Source organism: Phalacrocorax carbo, chromosome 3 (genome assembly GCF_963921805.1).
Source record: "Phalacrocorax carbo chromosome 3, bPhaCar2.1, whole genome shotgun sequence".
Taxonomy (NCBI): domain Eukaryota; kingdom Metazoa; phylum Chordata; class Aves; order Suliformes; family Phalacrocoracidae; genus Phalacrocorax; species Phalacrocorax carbo.
Genome location: NC_087515.1, coordinates 126970646 through 126995356, shown reverse-complemented (window position 1 = coordinate 126995356; position 24711 = coordinate 126970646). Strand labels below are relative to the sequence as shown.

The following is a 24711-nucleotide window of genomic DNA, read 5'->3' as shown; positions in this document are numbered from 1 at the left end:
TCCAAGGGGATCCAGGACTCGCAGGTTCGAGGCTTTATTTGCGCCGTTAGCCCCAGTTCCTGTCAATACGCAGAATTAATTTACAATTACTGCAGAAACTGTGTTATGAAGTTTCAGAACAGCTACCATTCTGAATATTTTTCTTTTTTTTTTTTTTTTAGGTATTTTGTGACCAAGTTGACAATTCATCGTGCAACTCGCCTAATGCAAAGGGAAGCTGCAGAGAGAGAACAACTGTGTTTACATGTCCTTAACTCCAGCTTTTAAGTTTTAAGATTTTAAACCGCCTATTTTAAAAATGAAGGCTTTTCCTACATTTTTTTTCTTGGCTGAGAGGTGGGATTTAGGAGAGGTCAAAAAGATGCCCATGAACAATTAAATTCTTTATCAGCAACTTTCTTCAACTGAGATTAAACACACCAAGCACATTCACAAAACGAGAAAATTGTTTTAAACACAATTTCCACCATAAATGTAATATAGATTTTTTTTTGTGCGTTCTTTCTGAGCCTTTCCAACATCAAATAGCCATGCCCTTCTCCTACAGCCTCCTGCCCAGCAAAGGGGTTTCAACTTCAATGTATGAGTTTGTGCGTGCATTTATGGCAAAGCTACCAGCACAGAGGACCTGTCACCAGGTCTCCCAGGAAAAAAAAACCCAAAAGTCTTTCAAACCAATTTTTCCCGTGTCTGTTTTCAGTTAGCTACAGCAGTCTAGAGCGATATTTTTGAAATTCCTTGTTGCAAGAGGGTTTTTCGTACAGAGTCAGCAAAAGGGGAAAAAGTTGGGAATGAGCCAAACTGATGCCAGTACCTCCTCCACCGACAAACTGCACCAGACAACCTCCCCAGGCCCCCTCGCTGCTCCCTTCCCTTGTGCAGGATGTGAGAACTGTCAACACTCCCTCACTTCAGAAAGAAAAACATGCTGACATCCACAGAAATTTCTAAGGGGAGTCTACTGGCAGCTAGAAGTAGAAAAATAAAGGTGGGAAAGGGGGGTGGGGGGAGAGAGCAGCCCTTTATGAGCACCTAGGAACGAGAACAAAAAGGTTTAATCCATGAAAGTGTGATTTGAAGAACACTCTCAGTTCCACCAAGCCTAGTATTTCTTCCTTTTGCAGATCAGCCAGCTGTACCGTCCAACTCATGAACTCTTTATAGCCTCTACCTTAAACCAGTTTGAGTTTGCCTGTCTTCCTTGAAAACACAAATACATCATCCAGAATTATTTTGGAAGAAAGTTGATGTTTTTCCACAGACTCTGTTATATTTACACACCAAACCTGTGCATCCAGTATCATTTGACAGAAAAACTAATCTACTTCAGCACCTCTCTGCTTCAAACAAGGAAGGAAAAAAGAGTCTGTGATTATGAGCAAGAGCCATTCATGGGAGCACGACAGGATCTGCAGCCACAGTGGCTCCAAGCCTCCAGAGTAGCCCACAAGCTCTTCACCCTCATATTAAGTTACAGAAATTACTGTAAGGAGTCTTCAACCCAGGGAAACAAATGATCTATCAAGACCATTCAAAAAATTTTAGTAATGTTTTCTATTTCTTTTAAACGTGCACTAACTCCCTCTAAACATAATGTGTAGAAGCGGTGCCTCTCCTGCACTTGTCTCTGAGTTGCTAATTCCCCACCTACCCTCCTTCCACTGAATTACGTAGGCCACGAAGGAGCTCTTTTTAATTACAGCAGAAAATACACAGTAGCAGGTAAGATCACATCCCCAAAGAACTTACATTTATCCCACGACTGTCCATGCAATTTGTTAGCTAATCACAAAGACTGCAATGGAGGAGTCACCTTCCAGCTTGGTGGTCTAAATAAGGCAAACGACCTCCTTCGCTTTGTTTCCTGGCCCCATGAATTTGCCGTGTCCTCGAGCGAAGGGTACACCCTCCTCTCTTTGGAAAAGGCAACATCTATTTGAGGAGATGCATGGACTCACTTCTCCAACATCTTTAGCAAGTCCACCAGCCACTAAGCAAGTAGGTGACTTCTGAAACAGCTGCGGTTCGAAAGAGAACATTTCTGTGGCCACATTTTGTAAATAAATCAGTCTGTGTTGTGTTTGTATACGCACAATGTATGTACAAGGTTGGGAATTTAATCTATTACTGCAATCTCAGTGCAATTCCAGCACTGCTGGGTGTTCAGCTGTTGAAGACGACAGTTCTGGACAGACTCATGGTGCAAAACTTTATACCTCAGAGTTGTTTTTGGTGCCTCCAGAATCAGGCAGCTGCTAAACAAAGTGTTATTTTCATGTGGCAAGTCTATTCACAGCCTGTTTTGGATCCAACTCCAAATTAGGAACTTGGCAGTATTTAAAACTACACACACACTAGAAACCACAAATGATGTTGATCTAGTTGTGTATGGAGGGGAAAGATAAGAGCTATAGGCAAGAAAGGTTGGTTAAGCAGAGCAGTTATTTGTCTTGTCTCCATGGTTCAGTAACCGCCTGAATTTCCTTACTTCAGCACACACACGTTTCACCACCACAGTGATAAGCCAGAGGTTGTTGCACAATAGCTACGTACTCTGGGCTCCAACCCCCCATCAATGTCTAAGGAGCCTGGGAGGTGAAAGAACAGCGTAACGCATCTGAAGCACTGTAGTGAAAGGAATGCAAGAATGGCAGCTTGTCAAAACACTGCCATCTCAAAAAGAGCACTTCAAATAAATCTCAACGCGTATTAGAAGCCTCAGACATTCAGCTATAGCAAAATTAGTGTTTGATATCTCTCAAAAAAGAAAAACTCATCATATTGTCTTTCACTCTTCCCAAGAGCACAGACTACATACCATCCCTCCTCCGATCAGCTCTTTCAATACCGTCTATGTCCCTCCAACCCATTTTAGCAAACTCGACTGATAACGTGAAGATAAGGAAGCAGGCAGCGATCAATATCCACTTTGATGTTTCTGACATGCCGAATCGAATGTCAACAAAAATTTGAAGCATTTTGGCATACACTGTTACATTACTTATTCTTCAGATTTCAAGCCTTTTCACCCAGCACTCTACTTACGCAAACTCACTCAAACAGTTCAGCAGCTGCAAGATTACAGTTCTGCCATGAACGATGGTGAGAAGGGACTGCTTTCCTCACCTACTCATATCCCCGCTATAAAAGCGGGAGTTACTTTCTGTTGTCCTTTTTCCAAACTATAATGAGCTCTCAGGACCAACATCGTACTACTAGAGAACCTGGCATGAGGAAACACATAAAATCTTTGTCCCAGTGAAACTAAGACTAGAAAGAACCATTAAAACAGGCAGCCTAGATCTCTCCACAGCCCCTCTGCCTACTGCTTTTCAGGGTAACACTTTTGCACCAAGCCGCTCTTCTGCCTGACCTAGAAAAGAAAACCTTATCCTCAGTGCTCCACTTAAATCAGCTGTTCTTTTCCCAGCACGAGGATGGGAAATAAGCTATAATTGACCTGTTTGCTGAGAAGCAAAGGGAAAATACAGCATATTATGAAAATTACAGGCAAGCCTTCACCATGACAGCTCGGCTCCCGTGTCCCGTATATGCCCTACTAACGGCTCCAGTCTGCTGAAAAATGTCATAGTGCTCTAGGCAGAATTAAGTATTTCCTTAAACCTAGAATTGCATGAAAGCACATAGATCTGCATCAAGAACTTGTTCTGAAGGCAAAAAAAACCCCATCGAACACCTTTGCAGTGAAGAGGAAAGCTCGATCCCAGGCTCGTGGGCACACAATGCGTGCAGCAAAGCCAAGGTGCAGCTGAACGTAGAGCCACAAGGTCCCCGCCTGAAGGTACAGCAGTCCTTAGCTACAGGACTGAAACACTGCTTGCCTATTCAGCGCTTCCATTTCTTTCTCTCTGCAAAATATCAATTTCTTCAGTATTTTGGGGTAAAAGCCCAACTATTCCTTCATAAAAAAGTGCTACTGACTCACTGTAGCATTCCTCTATGCCCTTAAATTTCCTAAATTCATATTTTGTTCACATGATGAACTTACGCATCCACTTTGTCTATTCTTCTCCCTCCCACCTCAGCAAATCACTGTGGTCATTTTTAAGTGTAGGAAATATTTTGTGAACTGTTCTTGAGTCAACACACCACATAACTATTTCAAAGCACTGCTGTTCTTTCATGCCTATTGTGTTCCAACTGAAAGCTCTCATTTGGGGAATCAGATAATCCTAAAGTATTTAATGAGGAAGGTCATTTTGAATAAGCTTTTATTCCCTACTTCTTGTTCCAATGATCTTTATTTATTCTTGTGTACAAAAAATTCTTTCATTAAAAGCTTGTACCAACACCCATCACCTCCAAAAACAAATCTGGCAGTTGCTTAAGGGCTTGTACATTACCGTTGGTAATTTATTCATGCTGGAAAAAAACATAAGAATCAGTAACAGGCATTAGCAGGGAAGTAGGACTAGTGGTACCAACTGCAGAAGCTACAATGTAGATAATGTAAAAGCATCTGGTCACAAATTAATTCACAAGTTAGCTAGCTGGAATGGGCACTGTGACTGGGGCTGGAAAAGCTGTACGGAATTTCTGGCTGACAAAACAGTCTTCCAGAGACTATGGCCTGCAGCGCTGTAAGAAGCAATCAAGGATTAAGTTATCATTTCACAGCTCTGGCAAGGGAATTCAGATATTTAGCAAGGTGAAACATGCACCGTACACCATCAGTTATCCCTTTTATCCAAATAAATTGTGTCAGACTAAATCCCACCACGTACTTTCCTGCCAACCAGTCTCCTGGGCTCTGGACTCTGGCCAACGACTCGTTCGCTCTTGCCAGCTCTCATGCTGTCCCACGGCGGGGCAAAGAAGTGTTTGCAAGGAGGATACAGTTCCCACCTTACGGCAGACAGACGGGAGACTGTTCCTAGTACTCTTACTAGGCATCTAGAAAGTGCAAACACGAGCCCTCCGATCTATCACCAACTTATATCACATACATTTAGCAATGCCTGAATAAGGGGTGCAGGGCTTCGAGTCACACGATGGGAAGTTACACCCTGCAGGTTTTCAGCAGATTTCACTACGTCTTTCAAAGGGTATTCAGGTAAATCCAGCAGCAAACCTCTCCCCGGCACCTTCGAAGCACCTACAGGCCAAGGTCAGAGGCGCTGCTCAATGTGCAGCAGCTGCCAACCAGATTTCCTCCTTCCTCACTCTTATCACTAATTACTTCTAAGAGCTTCCCACAATCAATGCCATCTATTTGCTTCCTGCACTGCTCTTAAACACAGAGCTGTTTATCACCCCAGCATGCCTTTTCTTTTGAAATCCCTTTCAACACTTCTCCCTCCAAAAAAAACCCACACACCAACAAAAAACAACGCCACAAACCCAAAATGCAACCCCAAAAAAGAGCCTTTAAACCATTTCATATCACTTTCTGGAGGAAAAACTGGTTATGATTGTAGATATGTTAAAAAATCCTTTTCATGACATTATACGTGTGCTGTATTACAGGCAGCTCAGGCCAATTAAAAGTTCATTGTACGTTCAAGTGTCCTGTGCTGCAAGATGGCAGCTAACCGGCTATTTAAGTTCCCACCCCTCACACAATATAAAGAATCTCAAAATGGATTTGGGAAAATAGCACGCAGAGCAGGGAACCACAGAGCTGGCTACCAAGAAATACTGCACTGAGGGTTACATTACATAGGAGTGAGTCCACATCCCACAGCGAAGAGATACATAACAACAGCGGGGCAGATCCCACAGAATCCCAGACTGGTGGGGGTTGGAAGGGCCCCCTGGAGCTCACCCCGTCCCACCCCTGCTGGAGCAGGCACCCCCAGAGCAGGGGCACAGGGCCGCGTCCAGGCGGGGGGTGAATGTCTCCAGGGAAGGGACCCCACAGCCTCTCTGGGCAGCCCGTGCCCCTGCTCTGGCACCCGCACAGGGAAGGGGTTTGTCCTCATGTTCAGGGGGAGCTTCCCGTGTTCCAGCTTGTGCCCGTGGCCCCTTGGCCTGGCGTTGGGCACCACTGAAAAGAGCCCGGCCCCATCCCCCTGACACCCACCCTTCAGATATTTATAGGCACTGATGAGATCCCCCCTCAGCCTTCTCTTCTCCAGGCTGAACAGACCCAGGTCTCCCAGCCTTTCCTCACAAGGGAGATGCTCCAGCCCCTGATCCCCTTGGCAGCTCTCCCCTGGCCTTGCTCCAGCAGTTCCCTGCCCTTCTTGCACTGGGGGGCCCAGAACTGGCCGCAGGCCCGCAGCTGTGGCCTCACTGGGGCAGAGCAGAGGGGGAGGAGAACCTCCCTCGCCCTGCTGCCCACACGCCTTTCCATGCCCCCCAGGGCACCGCTGGCCCCCTTGGCCCCAAGGGCCCGGTGCTGGCTCAGGGTCACCCCGCTGCCCCCCAGCACCCCAGGGCCTCTCAGCAGAGCCGCTCTCCAGCAGGTCCCCTCCAGCCTGTGCTGGTGCAATCTTATGTTAGCTGTGAATTCAAAGCTCAGAACTGTGTTCTGGACTAATGCATCTATGACTTCCATCCTGGATGATGACAACAGTTGTTTGACTTTTCTGTAAACTTCACCATAATAAACTGTTGTTTTCGAAAGTTCTAGTGAACAATTGATCACTCAAACTGAGAGCTGTGTGCTGGCTCCCACCGGCAGGAATGATTAATACAAAGCACATACTCAGGCACAGCAGAAAATGTGGAAATAGCTTAGTTCTCATCATGGACCATATGCTATAGCCCTGTAAAATATTAATTTGTTAAAGAAGCTGAGCCAGTGAATTTGCTAGAAGAATTTGCTCTCGGAATAGCTTGCGGCCTGGTGGTACAGGGGTGGTTTTCACCTTTGTAGAACTTAGAGCAAAACTTCCTGTAAATTGTCACCAGACAATTCTGCCACAAAGCGTTGTTATTAAAGAGGGGAAAAAAACCCCTAATAATGCATAAAAGCAATCACAATTCCTTGTTGTTGTCTGATGAAATTTCTTGCTTGTACTTCTGAATTCTTCACCTAAATATGCAACATTTAAAAACAATTCTACCATCACTAAACGACCACAGCTGTAAGCAAATGTTGTGTAATTTCTTTATGAAGCGAATGCAGAGGTAGCCTATGTTCGATGTGGGTTCTGTTACATTTTGGGTACACGCTCTCCGCAAAAAGTTGAATCTCTCAAAGTGTAATAACCTAAAACAAGAAAAAAGTCAACTCCAACCTAAAATTTGAACTCATGTTTATCTCCTCGCTCCTTCCATTCATCCCACAGTAGCCACCAGCACCAGATACTTGCTAGCAGCAGACAGCTGGTTTCACTTAAACCTCTCTTCTCCTCTTCCAACCATATATTTGGGAGACAGTGTGTGGTACGTGCTGTGTGGAAAAGTGCTTAATATTTTGTGGTCTCTGTGATTATTTCAATGATAGTATGATAGTTCACATACATAGTTAAGGAGCCATTTATTTTCCTGAAAAAAACCCCAACCCATAAAGGTGATACCACATAAACTTGTCAGCTCCTGATGCCAAGTTTGCATTGCAAAGAAGCTATTTTAAGTCTGCAAGCGTAGGCTACACAGCTAGTTGCTGGTATTCATAAACAGTAATGAGATGTATGGCTTTCATGTGTGCTGAAAGGAGGCAAATGATGGTTTCTGCTGAATTCTAACTTTGAACTTCCAGATTGCCGGCTGGTTGTCTCTTCTGAGTGAAACGTCTTGCTTTTAGATGCAACTTGTTGCCTGCTGGACTGCGATTTGTACGGGAACGCATATGCAAAAGCACTTTATATGACACAACCGTGATTTAGCACTGTACACAGCATCGCCCCTGCAAACAACAATAAAAGCGGATGTTTCTACACGTATCTCCAGGACTCCTTTTAATTATTTCAAACGTACACATCACCAAGAAAAGCATTATTTTTGCTAACACCAAACCAAATTTAGATTGCAAATGTGCTGACCAATACCTGCACCAATACAGATTTACAAAAAGCAGTTATGAGTATTTGTCGAGAAATAGGAAGATATTGGAATTTTAACAGATGAACAGGGCTGACTTACTCTCAAACGCTTTGAAGCAACTGTTAACTGAACAGCCAAAAGACATCTGACCATTCTGAGAAGCTGAAAGCCAAATACTAAGTTTCCTGTTCATCTGAGACTATACAACTAACACTTAACACTCAATACTTTGCATGGGGTGACAAAACAAGAATCATTAACCAAATATACTCTTCTAAAAATGTCTCTGCTGGATTCCCTGGTTACTGCATCATCTGCTCAAAATCACAAACAGCTTCCCAGTCACACTGAAAAAACCCAACAATCTGGTTGGGAACATAAACCCAACATGGAATTTGAAAGTCAGCTGTTCTCCTCCCAGTTTGTATCATTACCATTTAAAGTGTTATGTAATAAGAAACAACTAGGTTGTAACCAAAAAGATGCCATCATTTCCCAGGGAAGTTGGGGGACGACATTCAAGCTTCAGCGCTGCGTGGTACAAGCAGAGAAGCTCAAACGGGCAGCAGCTGCAGTTCTTTACAGTTAGACCATGTGTATGAGTTAAATGCAACTGCCTTCGTTTCCACGTAGATGTCTCCCTGACTAAAACTCCCCCAAACAGCACAGATGTATCAACTCAGTTGCATGCCGCTTCCTTACAAAATGAAAAAAAACTACACACACAAGTTGCACAAGGAGACATTACCTTTAATGTCTGATGTCTGTTTTGGGGGGGGGTTAGGAGTGGGAACAGAAAAGAAGGCTCTGTTTGAGAGGAAGAAAAGTTATTGCATGAAAATGTACTAGTAGTCCTGTCAAAAATAAACTACAGTGTTATTTGCAGACTAGCTGGTCCACAGAGCTCACGCTTTGCCTACCACTATGAACCATCACATATTCATAGAAGCAATTAACTGGGGGGCGGGGGGGAATCCCAGAACAGTACTTCCGATTAGTTTACAGACACAGAAGTTTGCTGTCCACCACCAGCTAGCATGTATTTAAACAGACAAACTGAAAGCCTGCAGCACAAGGGAAAAGACAGACGTGTGGCTAATATTTCCTAACTGATCAGGACGGGGGGAAGAATTAACCACCGAAGTTATCTTTGGGAATTACCACGTTGTTTCATCTGGAGCACAGGGTTGAGATGAGGGAGACACGTAGACACCACAGTAAAATCGATTTAAACAGCCCTGCATTTTACTTTCCTTTTTCAGATTCCCCACTTTTGCTGGCAATAGTATCACGCAAGCCACGGTGGTGATGGCTGGAGCCATAGTGAGAGAAGAAGAGTTACTTTGCTTTCCAATCTTTCCCTCCCCACTTAATAGAACCGCAACAATTTTCTAAAGGACCCGTGAGCCTCAAAGAAACAAATTTACATTTACAGACAGTAGATTTCTTTTCATCTGCAGACCCTTCTGTGACAGCACAACACCCACGCCCACATTCCACTTTCAATCCTAAAAACACAGGTTGAAAGCGAGTCCTCCGCCTGCCAACAGGAAACAAGAGAGTCGTGAGTTTGCAGGCAGGCTGGGAGATCATTCAAGGCCAGCTGCTCTAGGATGAAGCCCGTGTTGGAAAAGAAATAGTTTGCTAACAATTGTTCTCCCCAAAACACAGCCCGGGAAGTGGTGGGTAAAAGAAGTCTCTCCCCTCGGCATTTTTTTTGCAAGGGGAAAGGACCTAGTAGCTTGCTTTGATAAAAACCACTTAACACATGTGAAATTAATAGCAGACTTTCAGATAAAAGCCTGTGGACATCACAAGAACTAAATATACCAGATGACAAAGTACATAAGGGGAAAAATAAGCAAAGGGATAGTCATTTAAAGATGAGATCTCATGTTCCAGCTGAGTGAGTTCCTCAGAAATCAGACTTCAGCCTACTGGCTTGTTGTCCTCACCTACTGCTCCAAGTTCATTTTCAACACTGGCTTGATTCTAACTCGTGAGCTAATTCATCCAATTTTGGTATTATTCAACCAGTATTTTTCTCTTGGAAGCACCTTTAATTATGAGGATTTAACACATCAAATTCTCAGCCATGTAAGCAAACACAATTATTTTTCTTAGGACAGTCGTACACCTCTCCTGCACACATTCAACAAAGCGCATATAAAAGACAAGGGCGTTCACAAGCAGCAACACCCTAAAAAGTTGTCCATTTCTCTACTGCAGTCAGTTTTCTGTGATATTAGATGTATAATGTCTGCCATACCCTATAGGATGAGAGATAATGTGTTTCTAGAAACATTACAGGTGACCCACTGTATAAAATGAACTTCAGAGACTGTCAAGTTATTTGCCATCATTTAAAACAGAAATAAACTCTGAAAAATAAGAGAAATAAGCTCGTATGGCTTCCACACCAGGCCACACAGTTGCACCATTCTGCCTGCCTCTAAACGTCATGAAACTAAACATGGGCAGAAAAAACATCTTAAAATCAACGCATTCAGATATCCACAGCAGAAGGACGGCAGCTTTTAGGTACGCCAATTTTGGCCCTTCATCAACTTGACAGTATTCCTTTAACCTCACTACTGTTCTGCAGCCAGTACAAAAACAGACAAGATGTCTAATTACCATAATTTGGCCACTCTGGTTTATAAAAATCCCTAAGTGCTCATTCATGCAGCTGATTGAATGAGTCTGTCCAAGCGTAACCACAAACACAGAAAAGATGCAGGATATTCAATTTTGTCATTTGATGCTACAAAAATGGGACACACTGATAAAACTCCTCTCTACAGCTATTGCAGCAAGTGTTATTACCACGTTAGAATTTCCCGTGCTCTTGGACCATGTAATCCATTACTTCAAAACTAACTCCCACAGAAATAAAGTCATACAGAAATTTAAGGCACTCTTTTAAACCCAGGATGAAGAAAGGGTGTTCAAAGATGGAGTGTCACTGCTAAGTCATCAAACCCAATTTTTTTTGCTTAAGTAACAATCGATATCAGCTTCTTACCGTGCTTTACTTAACAGCAGCACAAAGTAGAGTCTGCTGCAATAATTTGCAGGATTTGCACCACCAGCATGAGTTATTGGTGCTAGAACACGTATGGAATGAGCAGAGGGTATTTATCCTTGCTGGCAACCTCTACTGGCTCTAGTTATTATAGTGTTGGGTTGAAAGGAGACAGAAATGCACCGCTGCTATTGTGCTGGTTACAGTGACCAGGAAATCAGGCTCCAGCAAATAAAGCCCTTTAAGTGGTACAGTTATAAATCGAAAGGGCAGAGGGGGAGCATCTGTATAGTTCTCTCCCTCCACCCCCAACATACAATCCATAAATCAGCATTTATGCAGGACTGGTAGGAACGCAGCTTCGCCTTCCCGCTGGGATGAGTGTCCAAGCACGTAGTGCCGTGCAGTTTCAGGTAGAACTGTGGTACCAAAAGGAGACAGGCCTTTGAAACCTGACTCAAGAGTCAGAGCTGGAAAGAATTCAGACAGACACTTGGCCCACAAAGAAGAGCTTCAAAACACAGCTTCTGTTTGCCTGTGTATTAAAACCAAGTACCTGAAGAGACCCTCCCTTGTTTCTGTCTCCCTCCTTACACCTCTATTTTTATCCCTTTAACTTTGATTTTCCCATCAGCAATTTAATGACTGAATGCTTCCAGAGGAAGAGTCGGGTTGTGCGATTCCAAACATGCAAGTTTCCATTTATTGTTCCACAGAATGAGAGGAAAATCTAGCCTCTCCAAGTACAACACAGCATTTCAAACATTACATTTGCCTTCCAGAGTTGAAAGGGAAAGAAATCTGGTTAAAACATGACTTGCAAAAAGAAAGGAAGAGAAAATGTTACAGGCATAAAGCTGTATTGTACGAGATTGCTTGAAAGGCTGCCAATGCTGCAATTCCCCACAGGTTCCTTGTCATAAATACACATTGTAACCTTGAGGAATACCTGGTTGGATTTTTCTAGCTGCCGTACAGTTTCAAGTAGGGTTCTGATACCAAAAGGGAGAGTTTAAAACTCTCAAGCTCTCTTGTAAGACTTTTAAAGGTCCTAGCTTGTGTCGAGTCCAATGCTGCTTTCAGATATCAGGCAATTGACTTTGCCTGCCTAAAAATCATTGAGCAAAACCAACAGAAATTAGCAGCAAAAAATCAGATCTCTCAGTATCCTCCCCAGGCTATTTATTCTCCTCCAGTGGAATATTTTATAAATTCAACTGCTAAGTCTGTTTTCTTCCAATGACTTACGAGCACTTAAAAGAAAGATTCAATACTAAAAACCTTCCAAATAACATACAACCCTTCATAGCACAAGTTCATTAGAAAGAAAACCAGACAAGTACACATTGAAACGTTCCCATACTTGGTGTGAAGAAAACCTTCATTAAAAATAACCCTGCTTAGTTTAACTAATGAGCCTAGAGATCGTGTTTACCAACTAGCAATACACAGCGACACAGGCAGTTTTTCAAGCCCAGTGAGTTTGCTTGCTGTATAACACTACATTCTTAAACACGTCCTGTTGAACTATTGCAGCATATAGATATGACTAAATAAACTACATTAAAATTTTATAAACCTTAGATTAGGCAACGTTTGGGTTCGTGAGTGCATTTGTCACCTGGTTCAATGGCAGTGCCTCAGCCACCTGTGCTATCAACAAAATCCACACAGATGACTTAAAACCAGATTACTTAAACATGAAGCTTTTCCTTTTTTCTTTTTAAATAACAGAAAAGCATCGAGAGTCTCTTGAAGCCCCTTGCATTGTTCCCACTGCACGGATTTGATAAAAGGGAACAGTAACTTATCCCAGGCTGTATGTGTTGGCAGCAGAGCCAGAGCTCCGAGCCTTCTTTATCTCCCCCTCCCCGCTACATGTTTTATTGCCTGTCATGCCAACCTAAGGAAGAGGATTTCACAACACAAGTTGTTTTGTCCAGCATCTAAGGGCTTTAGAAAGACAGCAAGAGGAGGGATATCGTACTTCTGAAGACCCCACAGCAATGTATAGCCCTGCCTTTTCCCAGATGATGCCTTCCTTTCAGCACCAAATGAACTGAGGTTCGTTCACGGGGCTGCTCATGCCAATGCAACCAGCTTTTTGAACTGAATATAGATAAACAGAGGCTTCAGGGAGGTTATCAGATACTGTCGCACAGCCCACATAAAACTTGATTTAAATGCAACTGCAAACATCTTAGAGTATATTAAAACTGAATAAAATTGCAAACAACTTAGAGTATATTAAAACTGAATAAAATTGCAAACAACTTACAGTATATTAAAACTGAATAACTTCAATATGTCGTTAACATTTTATATTTGTACTACAGTCATGCACTGTACTTTAAGCCTTACCATCACATCCTCTTTATATTCAGAGATACTGAAGCTGGAAAGAACCGTTAGACAGATAACCTGACTTTGTAACACCAGCTACGCAATTACACCCATCAACTTGTGGTTGGCCATCACAGCTCCTCCTGAAAAACCATTCTTATTCTTGCAAAAAAAAAGCCCACCACTTCCCATCATACTTTGTTCCATTAGTTCATAACCGTTGCTGTTAAAAATGGTACACATAAATTCCTAATTTGTATTTCTCTAATTTTAGGCTTTCATGAACTTAGTCATTGTGATACCCTTCCCTTCTTACAACACGAGTTTCCAAGATGATGACAGCACTTTCTATCGTGCACAGAAGTCGTGGCTACTCCAGCACGTGAAATACTTCACGATTTATGATCCTTTAGTCTCTAAAGCCCATGGCGTGAAGACGTTTTTGAGCAAAACAAAGTAGCGAGACAAATACCTGCTGGTGGCATATATCTTATGTAAAAAATATCACATTTTATACTCAGTCCTATGCTAAGGCATATTCCACTTCCAAACCTTTCCATGAGCTCTCCACATCAACAAGGAAATCAAAAGAATTAAGAAACAAAGGATAAGCATCTGAAGCCATTTCATACTGCTGACCTAAAACTATGTGACAAAGACTATCTGTTTAATGTCATGGGAACAAATATTTTTCTGAATTATTCCAATAAAATCCCAGAATGAAAAATGCCTTAGCAAAGCGCAAGTATGCAAGGCTACAGCACAGAAAATGGTCTAGCTTTACAGAATGACTACTGCAAAAGAAACAAAAAAACCCCCTCATTTTCTAATACCAAAAGACAGAAATCAAAGTTCTTTCTAGTTTTATGGTTTTAGCTAACCAGAAGGCATTAGTCTATCAACCTGCACTTCATGCTTCTGTCAAGGAAACTACAACACTAACCCTCCACTTAAATCAGCAATCATCTGCAGCCAAAACCTCCATGGTATCAAAACACATCTTGAGTGCCAGCAGATCACAGCCAACAATACCAGTATGCAAGTGGGATAAGGTAGAATAGAGAATTTAGTTATTCAACATCACTTAGACTGCTGTGAAATGTCCTTGTAGTTTCAAACAACTCAATTGCCCCTTATTCACCTTTCAGCTTGCAGGACTCACAGTTCAAGCGAGCCATGTTAAACCAGCATCACTTTGCTGCTGACACCACAGTAGCTATCAGCAGTAAATCTTTCACTGCAGTAAGCAGTCTTAGATGACCAAAAATAAGATTTCTATCTGCATCAGATCCTCAACCACTGCTAATTAAAAATCTGATAAAACAGAACAAGCTATTCTGAAGCAGCGATTCGTGAGATAAACTTATTATATATACATTGTTGGTTCTGTGTGCAAGGCCTACATTTAATTACCAGGAATAGGAAGTTATAAAACATAGACATTAAAAAAAAAATCAATGTAAAAACAATTCAATCCAGCCTGTCCAACTTTCTAAGCATGTGCAAAGATTAGTTCAGTTTCTCCGCAGCACAACCCAGGAGGATCATACATGCTGTCAAACTCCTGGTCACAGCATTAATAGGTGATTCTTAATAAAGATGTTTTTAAAAACAAAGATTTTGAGCCATGAAAAGTGAGTGCTTACAGGAAGGAACCTTCTCTGCCTGGATCTCACTGGTGTGGAAGCAAAATCACTTTGAAGTTCTCTGTGGCTGCATTGTTTCCACTGTTAAAAGGCAAGATAAACCTTCTAGGGGGTTAAAATAAAACTCCAAGACATGCAGCTATTTTATAGCTTCAGGGAGCAATGCCAGCCAGCAGAGAAAACTGTCACGTACTTGCTTCTCTCCACTGATTACACAAAATGCTCCAAGTTATTGCCGAAGTATCACTCATAGCTGTGTGATACTTCAAAACAACTAAAACATTAATAGCATCTGTGGTCACATAAGACGGGTACATAAGGCCAGAGAAACTGTGCCCTCCAAAAAGGGAGATTCACCCAAGACGGCAGGAGATGCTCTTTCCTGATGCTTCCTAGGAAGTGCTCAAGGTTGGGATTGGCCTTGTGGGACTTCCATAAGTACATGGGTGGAAAACTGCTACCCAGGCTCAACACAGGACAAAAAAAAAAAGGTGACTTGACTCAGCAGAGTAGGAAATGCACATTCAGTGGCACAAGAAGGGACAGCAGAAGCTTATGCCTGCAACGTTTGCAGGATGCACTGTGAAACGGTGGCTGCAGACAGCAGGTGACACCAGGGATTCGGAGGGTATAGCGTGTGTACGTATATGCATGCCGTCTACAGCAGTGGTTCTCCGTCAGCGCAGGGTGTGCAGCGCATCCCAGGAACCACAGCAATGGACAAAGCCAAGGAGTCAGAGAACTGCTGACATGCTGGGAAAAACAAAGCCCAACAAGGGCATTCTCTCCAGTCTCTCCATCCTTCAGCAGACATCCTGCCCAGCATTGTTAGGAAAAACTTAGGAGACCATTTACTTCCGTTAAAGTTTGGATGATGTACAAGCCTCCCAAACACAGCCTTACACACCAGCTTGGTCTTACGACTACTCTACAGCATTCAACAACCACCATAAAATTAGTAATTCATCTAACTCAGCTTCCTTTGCAGCAAAGTGATCTATGAGACAACGTTGTTTCAGCAGGGATGAGAACTGTGCTCCCCCAAATACTTCAAAATTTGTACATCATTCATTAACAACACCTGCCAGTGCATCTGCTCCACATCACCGTACATACACACCACTCAGGCCCACCAAAAATAAATTCTGCCAGTATGAAATCAATGAAGCAAAATATAAGCGGTATCAAAAACATTAACACCATCTGGTTCCCTATCCGCCAATTCCCACACCTTTGGAAGTCCAAATAACTTGGATTTATGCAAGGACCCAATGCAAAGAAATACATATTCCACTCTGATCAAGCCAACGGTTTGCTTTCCCACGTTTGCACATCACGTCACCTGAGGAAAAGGAAAGGAGATTGGGAAGAGATAGAGGCACCTCCTGAACAAGCCTCCAGATTGCAAGTACAAAAAACACTTACAATGGATTCTTAACTTTCCCTTTGTGATGACTACAGGCCCTCTATCTCTACAGAACACGTAGCAACAGATAATTGTCTATTTTGACAAGTTTGCTTTGTGTTGAGAGCATGTCTCAGTCACCATGCTCCTCCTGGTCAAAGACAATGCCATGGCAACGGTACGAGGTCACTCTGAAGTGAGTTTTCAAGACACTTTTGAGGTTTCTTCCCATCTGCCACTCCAATACCTTAAACAGGAGGGTTTAGGACAGGGAGGAAATACTCCCTCCCCCAAAATTCAGATGCACCGTCAGTATGATTTTTTTTTTTCTTACAATGTTTAGCATTAAGTAACAAAAAGGCTACGAAGGAGCCTTACAGGAGAAGCTATAATTTTAATATATTCAGTTGGTTCAGCAATGGAAAAGATTCCCTACAAAGCATCAATGGCAAGAGACTCACATAAGAATAGGCAGCAGCACCTTGGAATTCAAATAATAAAATGGAAATTGCCATTTAAGGAAGAACAAAGATCTTATACTGTACTATCGTTATTACTCATTTTACATACTGCCTTTGTTACTGTATTCTAAAAGAATCTGAATTTTAAAATAGGTTTTAAAAGGTCTTCAGATGGCATTCTTAAATCACAATTTAGAATCCCTTTAGTAACTGTTTCAGCGCAAGATTTTTTCCTCCTTTTCGAGTTCACATAAAGAGATTTTCAAGTCTGAATACAAACTCATTATATATCATTATAGTCCTGTGCAAATGCACAGATTAAAAACTTGCTCAAAAACTTCAATTATAATCCCAATCATAACCATTTGCAAAACAGCAAAGATATTTAAGTTATGGCCATTTCATTCATTTTTATAATATTTTAGAACTCACTGGATACAGATGGGGACAACAGCAGGAGAAACCCACAATTACATTGTAATTAGTTTCTAGTTGGCCTCGAGATGCCAGGACAAAGTTGTCACGTTAGTTTCTTCTGTGATAAAAATTCACTTCATTCTTCTGCAAGGATGGATTTTTCAATACTTCTCCCTAAAGAATCAAGCTCTTTCTAAGCATTAACCCTGACAGTAAACAAGGCATAATAACTTTTATGCAACTTGGCAACAGTTTTAAAGCTTATTAGTGCAAATGACGTCTTCAGAATTATATCTGCCAACGTTTGCAGCAAGTATAAGGCACAGGCACAAACAGAACCCATGAGCTCCTAAATGCTCAGCATCTTTCTACCTAACCTGCAGTGCCTAACTGAATATATTCAAATCATAGCTTCTCCTTTCTAACACTCTTCTTTATAGCTTTTTTAATACTACAAGCTTTTGGAGGTACAAACTTCACTTTGCAAGCATCCATACAACACACAGCATAAAGATCTAAAGCATTTATGTCTCTGGATACTACAAGAGGCAAATGCTATGGGGCAGGCAGCCTTTTCTTAGGATGCAGTTAGTCCAGTAAATACCAGTATAATTTAGGAAGTGTAAAATCCTGTATAAATCATCTCCGGATTGGATGTTCATACAAAGGAAGCTGTTGCAATCCGTCACGCGGGGTGATGCATTTGTTACCTATGCAGCATCCAGCTGAGTGACTGTATCACTGAAAAAACACTTTATCAACATCTGCCATTGTCAAGGTTCAAGGATCCCAATAGTTGTTAACATTCAAAATGCAAAGAAAAATGTTGTTTCAAAATCCATGGCAACCTGGGGTGTCTGGCAAGTTTTGCTAAAGGTTGTCATCACTAATGTGCTGAAGATCCTCCCAGAATTACCCCAAAAGTCAGGCAAGATCTTTCCCAAATGACTGAAGTAATGAAAAAAAAAAAAATCCTTGATCATTTAGGACAAAGGACCATGGGAATTACCCCAGACACACACTGGCAAGGGCAAAACCACGAGCAAGAGCACAGCAGGACAGGGTTTGCAGATGAGATCACCATACAAAAGGTAAACTTGGGTGCCTGGCATTAATGCCCAACCCAGACAGTACCACTGGCGATATCATCATCAAATGCAAAGATTTCAAGGAAGCTCATGAGCAGAATTTAAGATACCTGTGCTAACCATTTCCCAGCTAGCCATTTTTATTAGAATAGACCACATGCTACTTTCATTGAGTGCTACAGAAGATGATTTAGGTTTAGCAGTGGGACGGTTAACTGAATTCAAGCATAGATACAGAGAAGAAACAGGAAACTTGATTTTTTTTGCCCTCCAGAAATTGAAGGTACACCCACACTTACTGATGAAGGAGAAAAAAACCACAGCTCCACCTGCTCCCTATATGAAATCTCAACCTCTCCCGAACATCAGGGTTACCTCACATGATACCCAGAGTACTCAGTCTTGCCCAACCTCTTTAAAAAACAGCAGGTTTCATGATGCTTCTGTGGCTCGTTGCCACAGAAGGCGTTGGTCATATGACACATAATTAAGACACCAAACTATCAACGTCCTATCTGCAGGGCTTAGGAAGGCTGAAACCTTTGACATCCTTCAGAGCTTGTTTATACAGAAGCCAAAGCAGCCAACAGCTGACACAAGAAACACTCAGCACTGAGGCAAAACCATTCAGCTTGAGTTGGAATTTCTTTGGGTCCTACTCCTGCACGAGGTATCAACTAAGTTTTCATTTAGAAAAGAATTAATCAAGACGAACATTTGATAATTGTGATTCGTTCTTTTAGTTTCTGGATGGATGTCCTGCTAAACATGATTTGTGAAAAGGTGAAGACTTGTAACTGAATTTGTGAGAGGTTATTGGCAAGGTACAATTAGCTGCTGACATCACCACTGCCTTGAAAATAAACCTGTCTCTCACTTTCAAACATATTAATTATGGATACAATTAGAGTGATAGCTAGTGTTTATATTGAGAGCTGCCAGCTTGGTTACCACATCGCAGTAAGGTAGGTGTTTTCCAAATTCTATCACTCTGAATAAGGTCACTCTTCAACAGTATACAAACAGCTTATTATTTTATTCCTGTACACAGCTACAGGAATTATCCTTGGAGATATTAAAAAAACATCTGGACATAATCCTGGGCAACCAGCTCTAGGAGACCCTGCATGAGCACGAGGGTTGGACCAAATGACCTCGAGGTCCTTTCCAGCCTCAACCAGCCTGTGACTCTACCTGTTCATTACTACGTTTAAGACTGCCACGAGTAGCCTGCTATCACTGCAACAGCAATTCTAAAATATTCTGGGACCCCACTGCCTCCCAAATCTCCAGCCTGGAGGCGGGCAGCTGACCTCCCTGCTCAGCAAAGCAGCCTGCACGGAGCACACAGAACCTCGCCAACGTCCTCTGAAGGAGGTTGCTGGCATGACCTTACCTGGGAAAGTATCACCAAAGACACTTGAACAGGGACTACAAGCACAGACAAGGAAAATAAATGTATGAGGAAATGTTTGACTACAAAGGGTACAATATTCTCAGTTCAAAAGGCTAACACCATTTCACAAGAAGCTGTACCAGGATATATAGATCACATGACATTAGTGAACAATATCAGTTTCACCTTGTGTCACCTTCACAAGTAAAACACCTCACTACATAACCATGAGACTGTTTATTGTCACTGGAGACTGCGTCATGGAGGACTATCCTTTGCCTACTTCCAGTCAAAGTGCTGCAGTAATTATTCAGCAGGCAGAAGTATGCTTACTCTGTATCGCGTGTGCTCCTGTATTATAGCATGAACCTGTTGTGGTTCTACTAATCTGGCATAATTCTTGTACTGGGTATGCTGTGAAGGACTTGCCAGTGCTCTTCCTGCAATTCGATTAAACTCTCAGCAGCAGCAAAGATAGATATTTTAGTGGTGACAGCAAGAGATAAGTACTACGCACGAGAACTTTGCAGCGAGCTGTTGCACCGGCTGGAGGGAAGCAAGGATGTAAGGTTTTAGCACGCAGTTACTGCAGAACTTACTTGCTGTTGCGGGCAGTATAGATCCTAAGTAAGATAGCTCGTAGGCTGTAGAGATTCTTGTACATACGTGGCTCAGATAGTACATATGTGGTTTCAGCAGATGAGTAAAGCAACCAGATAATTGCTTCCTCCCAGAACCATCCCTATTTCTCTCTTCTTTACCACAAAATTTGCATATGCTTTTTCTTTGTCTTTTTTTTTTTTCCTTCACACCTCTGAAGTGTTTATTTTTCAGCTCAGCACACTGTAATTCTCCCTTCCTGTGGTAACATGGCTGCAAACTCTGCAAAGTCATTATCTCCAGCTGCATTTTCAGGAAGAAACCAGAACTACATGGGCTATCAGATGAAGGCTGGCTGGTAACAAATAGCAGTCAAAGAGCTCAGAAAAGTAGAGAAGAGCCTTCAGACCAGGAAAAGACTAGACAAAAGAATAAAACAATTGATAATGGCAGTTTTGATCAGAGTTATTCATATTACATAACATTTTTGTAAGCGATTACATTTGTTACCAAGTATAAATAAAATTCAGATCATAAACATGCAAATAATGCTTAAAAAATTCAGAGAGCTAGAAGTGCTCATTACTGAAGGGCTATTCAGCTAAAAGCTGGCTGGATATCCTGTTTCTTCATTTCATTTATCTGATCAACACAGTGGAGTTACAACTGCTGAAGAACAGAACAAAATGCTGGCAGAAGTCTACAAACCCTGAGGAGGGAGAAAGAAAGAAAATGGTATTGTGCTTTCCAAAAGGCTAAAAATGAAAAGTAAGTGCACTAGCCTAAGAACCTCAGACAATACACATTAAGATGTTGGGTTTCCTTACGTCACTACCACAATATAGAGGCCCTGAGTTCTGGTCCTGCTGAGCTATGTGACCTAATTAATTATACACCAGCACAGGAAGGTTCCTGCTTAAAAAAAACTACACAAAACACCCAAAACCAAACTCCAAACACAAAAAACCAACCCCAAGACAATAACAAGGAAAAAAACAGGAGACCAAAAAGCACCCTCTCCAAACAATAAAACCCCCATCCTCCCCAAACAATAAAACCCTTCTTGCACTAGATATCAACCAAAAAAATGGAAAAAATTGCTAGATTTATTTTAGAGGCTAGAAATGGTAGCAAAGAATCCAAAGCGACTGTCCCACAGTCAGATAAGAAGTGTATGGTAGGGCTGAGGCAAAACCTAAATCTCTTAATGCAGCTGCTGCTCTTACCAGAATTCCATCCTTCCTTCCTCCCCCCAGTTATTGTTGAAGTCCAGCCCTCCTCTTTTATGCTCATTTAGCAAAAAAAAAACACAAACCAAAACCCACCTAACCCGATTGCTTCTCTCCTCAAAGGAGCACTGATCAGACAATTAGGCTTTGCGTTTTTGTAAGATGGTATATGCCTATCAAAGCTGCCATGAACTTTAAAGCAGTAAAACCACTGAAATTTAGTGTGCCGTTTAGGAGGAGGCCCTAAACAGCCATACCTCCATACCTGCTTTCCGAGAAGGAGAGACATTCCAACCCAGAGGGAAGGGTGCTGCCCATGCGAGAGCAGCAGATGCTGCATTCCTGCAGACCTAGCTCATGGAAAACAAGCAACCTGCAAGATGTTAACTGACAATTTCTCTTCATAGGAGGAGAAAAAACAGCCCTTTTTATCTCTTTACCATCTACTGAAATTAAAATAGGTAAAAGAATATAAAATATTGTAGCACCTCAAGATTTACTTTAGCAACTGCAATCTTCCCTTCTTACTGTAAGAGCCTGAAAACAAGGATACACAGAAACAATTTCCTCTGCATCCAGTAGTGTTCTTTCCAACCTTACAAAGCTGTAAGATGGTGGCAGAATCAGGCTAAGCCCCTTAGATGTAGTGGAGCATCAAGCGTAACAGTGTCATCTTTCGAGCTTCTAATTCTAAAATTACCACCACAACAACAAAAGGGCAAGTTACCTCAAACTGATTCACACAAATAACTCCAAAAACTTGTTCAAAGTTCCTCAGGACAACGAATGTAAGACACTAAGAGGTACGAGGTGTCTCCTTTTCTTCACCTTTCATAATAAGCCCATAAATAATTTAGGGAACAAACCCTGAGAGCTTTTATATTCCATTTTCCAAAACCTAAGGAATTCCGCAGACTATATGTGATATTATCTCCTGACTCCCCGAGGTCCATAAAAGTACCTGTGTGACAATCACTGACAACATCATCAGGCACTTAACCACATTCTCAAGGAGAGCATCAAAGCACGTCCTGCCACAGACACTCAGCTCTGAACATTCAGATTAGCGTATTTCAAATTACCTCGAGAGATAAAGCGACACAATCTAAAACGATTGTGGCAAAGAGCATTAGAGTTGTTCGGCATGAAGAAAGTTATTCCAGCTATTACTGATCAATCTCGTCGGATGGCAAGAAATACCTTCTCTTGCATCTTTTCTGATATCTCATAATCATGTTAATCTGAGATCAAGAATTTGGATTTTAATCTCAAATAACCTCAAAACAAAGTTTCTTCATTTGATTTGTTAACAGGAAGCATACTTTAAAGCCTTTAAATCTTCTGTCAACATATTAGATCAACATAGGAAACAAGTATTTCAAACTTAAATCTCAGCTTTCATTGCCTTTTCGGTGTTTTGTTCGGTTCATGCTGTCAGAATAGCACAGGGTAATTTGTGAGTGTCATTTCCTTATTTTCATGCATTCAAAACAGAGTTTTGACTTGTTTTCTACCATTTCATGGAATTCCTACAATCAAATCAAATGTTACCCGCTTCTGAATTGTTTTCATAACAGATAAGCCTACACTGCAACAAAGTCAAAAAAGCCATTGGGCTAAAGTGGAAAACCCCGAGTCAAATCCTAATTCGATTGCAACGGAAGTCCAGAAAAAGACTGACGGTGTGGCAAATTCCAACCGACTCTTCTTAAAGCAAATTTGTTTGTCTGGTTTAACTGGTGGATTTAACAAGTCAAGAAAATTAACACATCAGTCTCCTTGGAGCTTAAACACCCTGGTATTCTAAGAATCAGATATAGACCAGCTTTAAAAACCAAGCTGTTGACAGCTATCTCAAAATTGCTATCGAGATTTAAATAAAAGATAGGTTCCACTCAAACATTTAGCGTGTCCGTATGCCACAATGAGGCCTCTTTTTTCTTCTTCTTCTTTAACACTGGGAACTGCCCTTTACTGCTGATACCACTTTGCAATGGGAAGGGACTACTACAAATTACTCTTTGCAGCAGAAGTCCACTCCTTCGATAACTCACAATCAGAAGCCTTTGCCAGCTCCAGAGAAGTTTGCATGAAGGACAGGCTGCTTAGCAACTATCACCACCAGCCTCCAAACATGTCTGCAAGCAGGTCAACAATGCTGAGGGTACTCCAAAACTTGCTGCTAGATTACATAGTCTATTAAAAGCCTTCAATTTAGTGAAGAATTAAGGTTGCAGGTACTTTATAAATGGTTTTAAGAAGAAAAAGTACCAGAGGTTAGGAATCTACGGAACACAATTTGAAGTTTAAACTTGAGATCACATGACATGTGAACCGGATTCATTCTTCATCTATTATCTTCACTCCTTCCCTCACGTACAGTAGGTTATCACCGACTTGGCAAGATCAGAAAAGGTTTCTTTTATGTTCAGCTAAGGAACAGAAGGTGGCCAAGGATTACTCCTAGCAGTGGCGTGGCCACCCAGTTCTTATTTCAAGAGGATATGGCTCATGTTAAAAGTAGTTTTCACTTACAATATGGACACAGAGTTTATAAGGAACAGGTAATTTAATTTGCCATGGTTAGGTTCGCCATAAAAAAAGGTAGAAGTAAATAGGTGTGACCCAACTGGTGGGAGGGGAATTGTTCATAAAAAAAATTAACACAGTCTCACTGAGTAACTTTCTTAAGCAAAACAAAACAGGACACAGGTCTTTTTTTTAAGCACATTGACACACACAAGCACAGTGCAAAGTTTTGTTAATTTTTTTGTCTCTGACATGAATTTGTGGAGGGTTTCTGCCTCACATTTTCACTTTTGCTCAAGTCAAAGCATGTGATTTGTAGCAAATACACTTCCTCAAAAGCACAACTTGAAGCGCAGCAGCCCCCTTCTCTCCTGGCAGACCTCCTACCTCTCAGTTCTGCACCGGACAAGTATTTTATGTGTCAAATGTGCACCTCCTTGTGCAATTTAATCCCCTCTCATGCGACTAAAGACTCAGGAGGTGCACAGCAACGGCCTTGTGTGCTAGCCCTGCTGTCCTCAAGACATCGTCCCTATCCTTTGTCCTTACTCCTCTCTGACTTAAGGCCTTTCCAAGACAAACAGATCACCTTCAAACTTTTGATAAAGAAAACTATTTC

General features: G+C 41.8%; 1 protein-coding gene across 5 annotated transcripts in view; it reads right to left on the bottom strand.

Annotated features, from left to right (window-relative positions):
• Positions 1–24711, bottom strand: part of KIF13B (kinesin family member 13B) — a 130836-nt gene that overhangs the window by 87991 nt on the left and 18134 nt on the right. The window contains exon 1 of one of the 5 annotated variants that reach the window (XM_064448279.1): positions 1814–1947. The exons of the other annotated variants lie outside the window; for them this stretch is intronic. Coding sequence (XP_064304349.1) covers positions 1814–1932 — 119 coding nt within the window. The 5' untranslated portion in view covers positions 1933–1947. Of the gene's footprint in view, positions 1–1813; positions 1948–24711 lie in introns of those variants that run through there. 5 annotated transcript variants of the gene reach the window in all.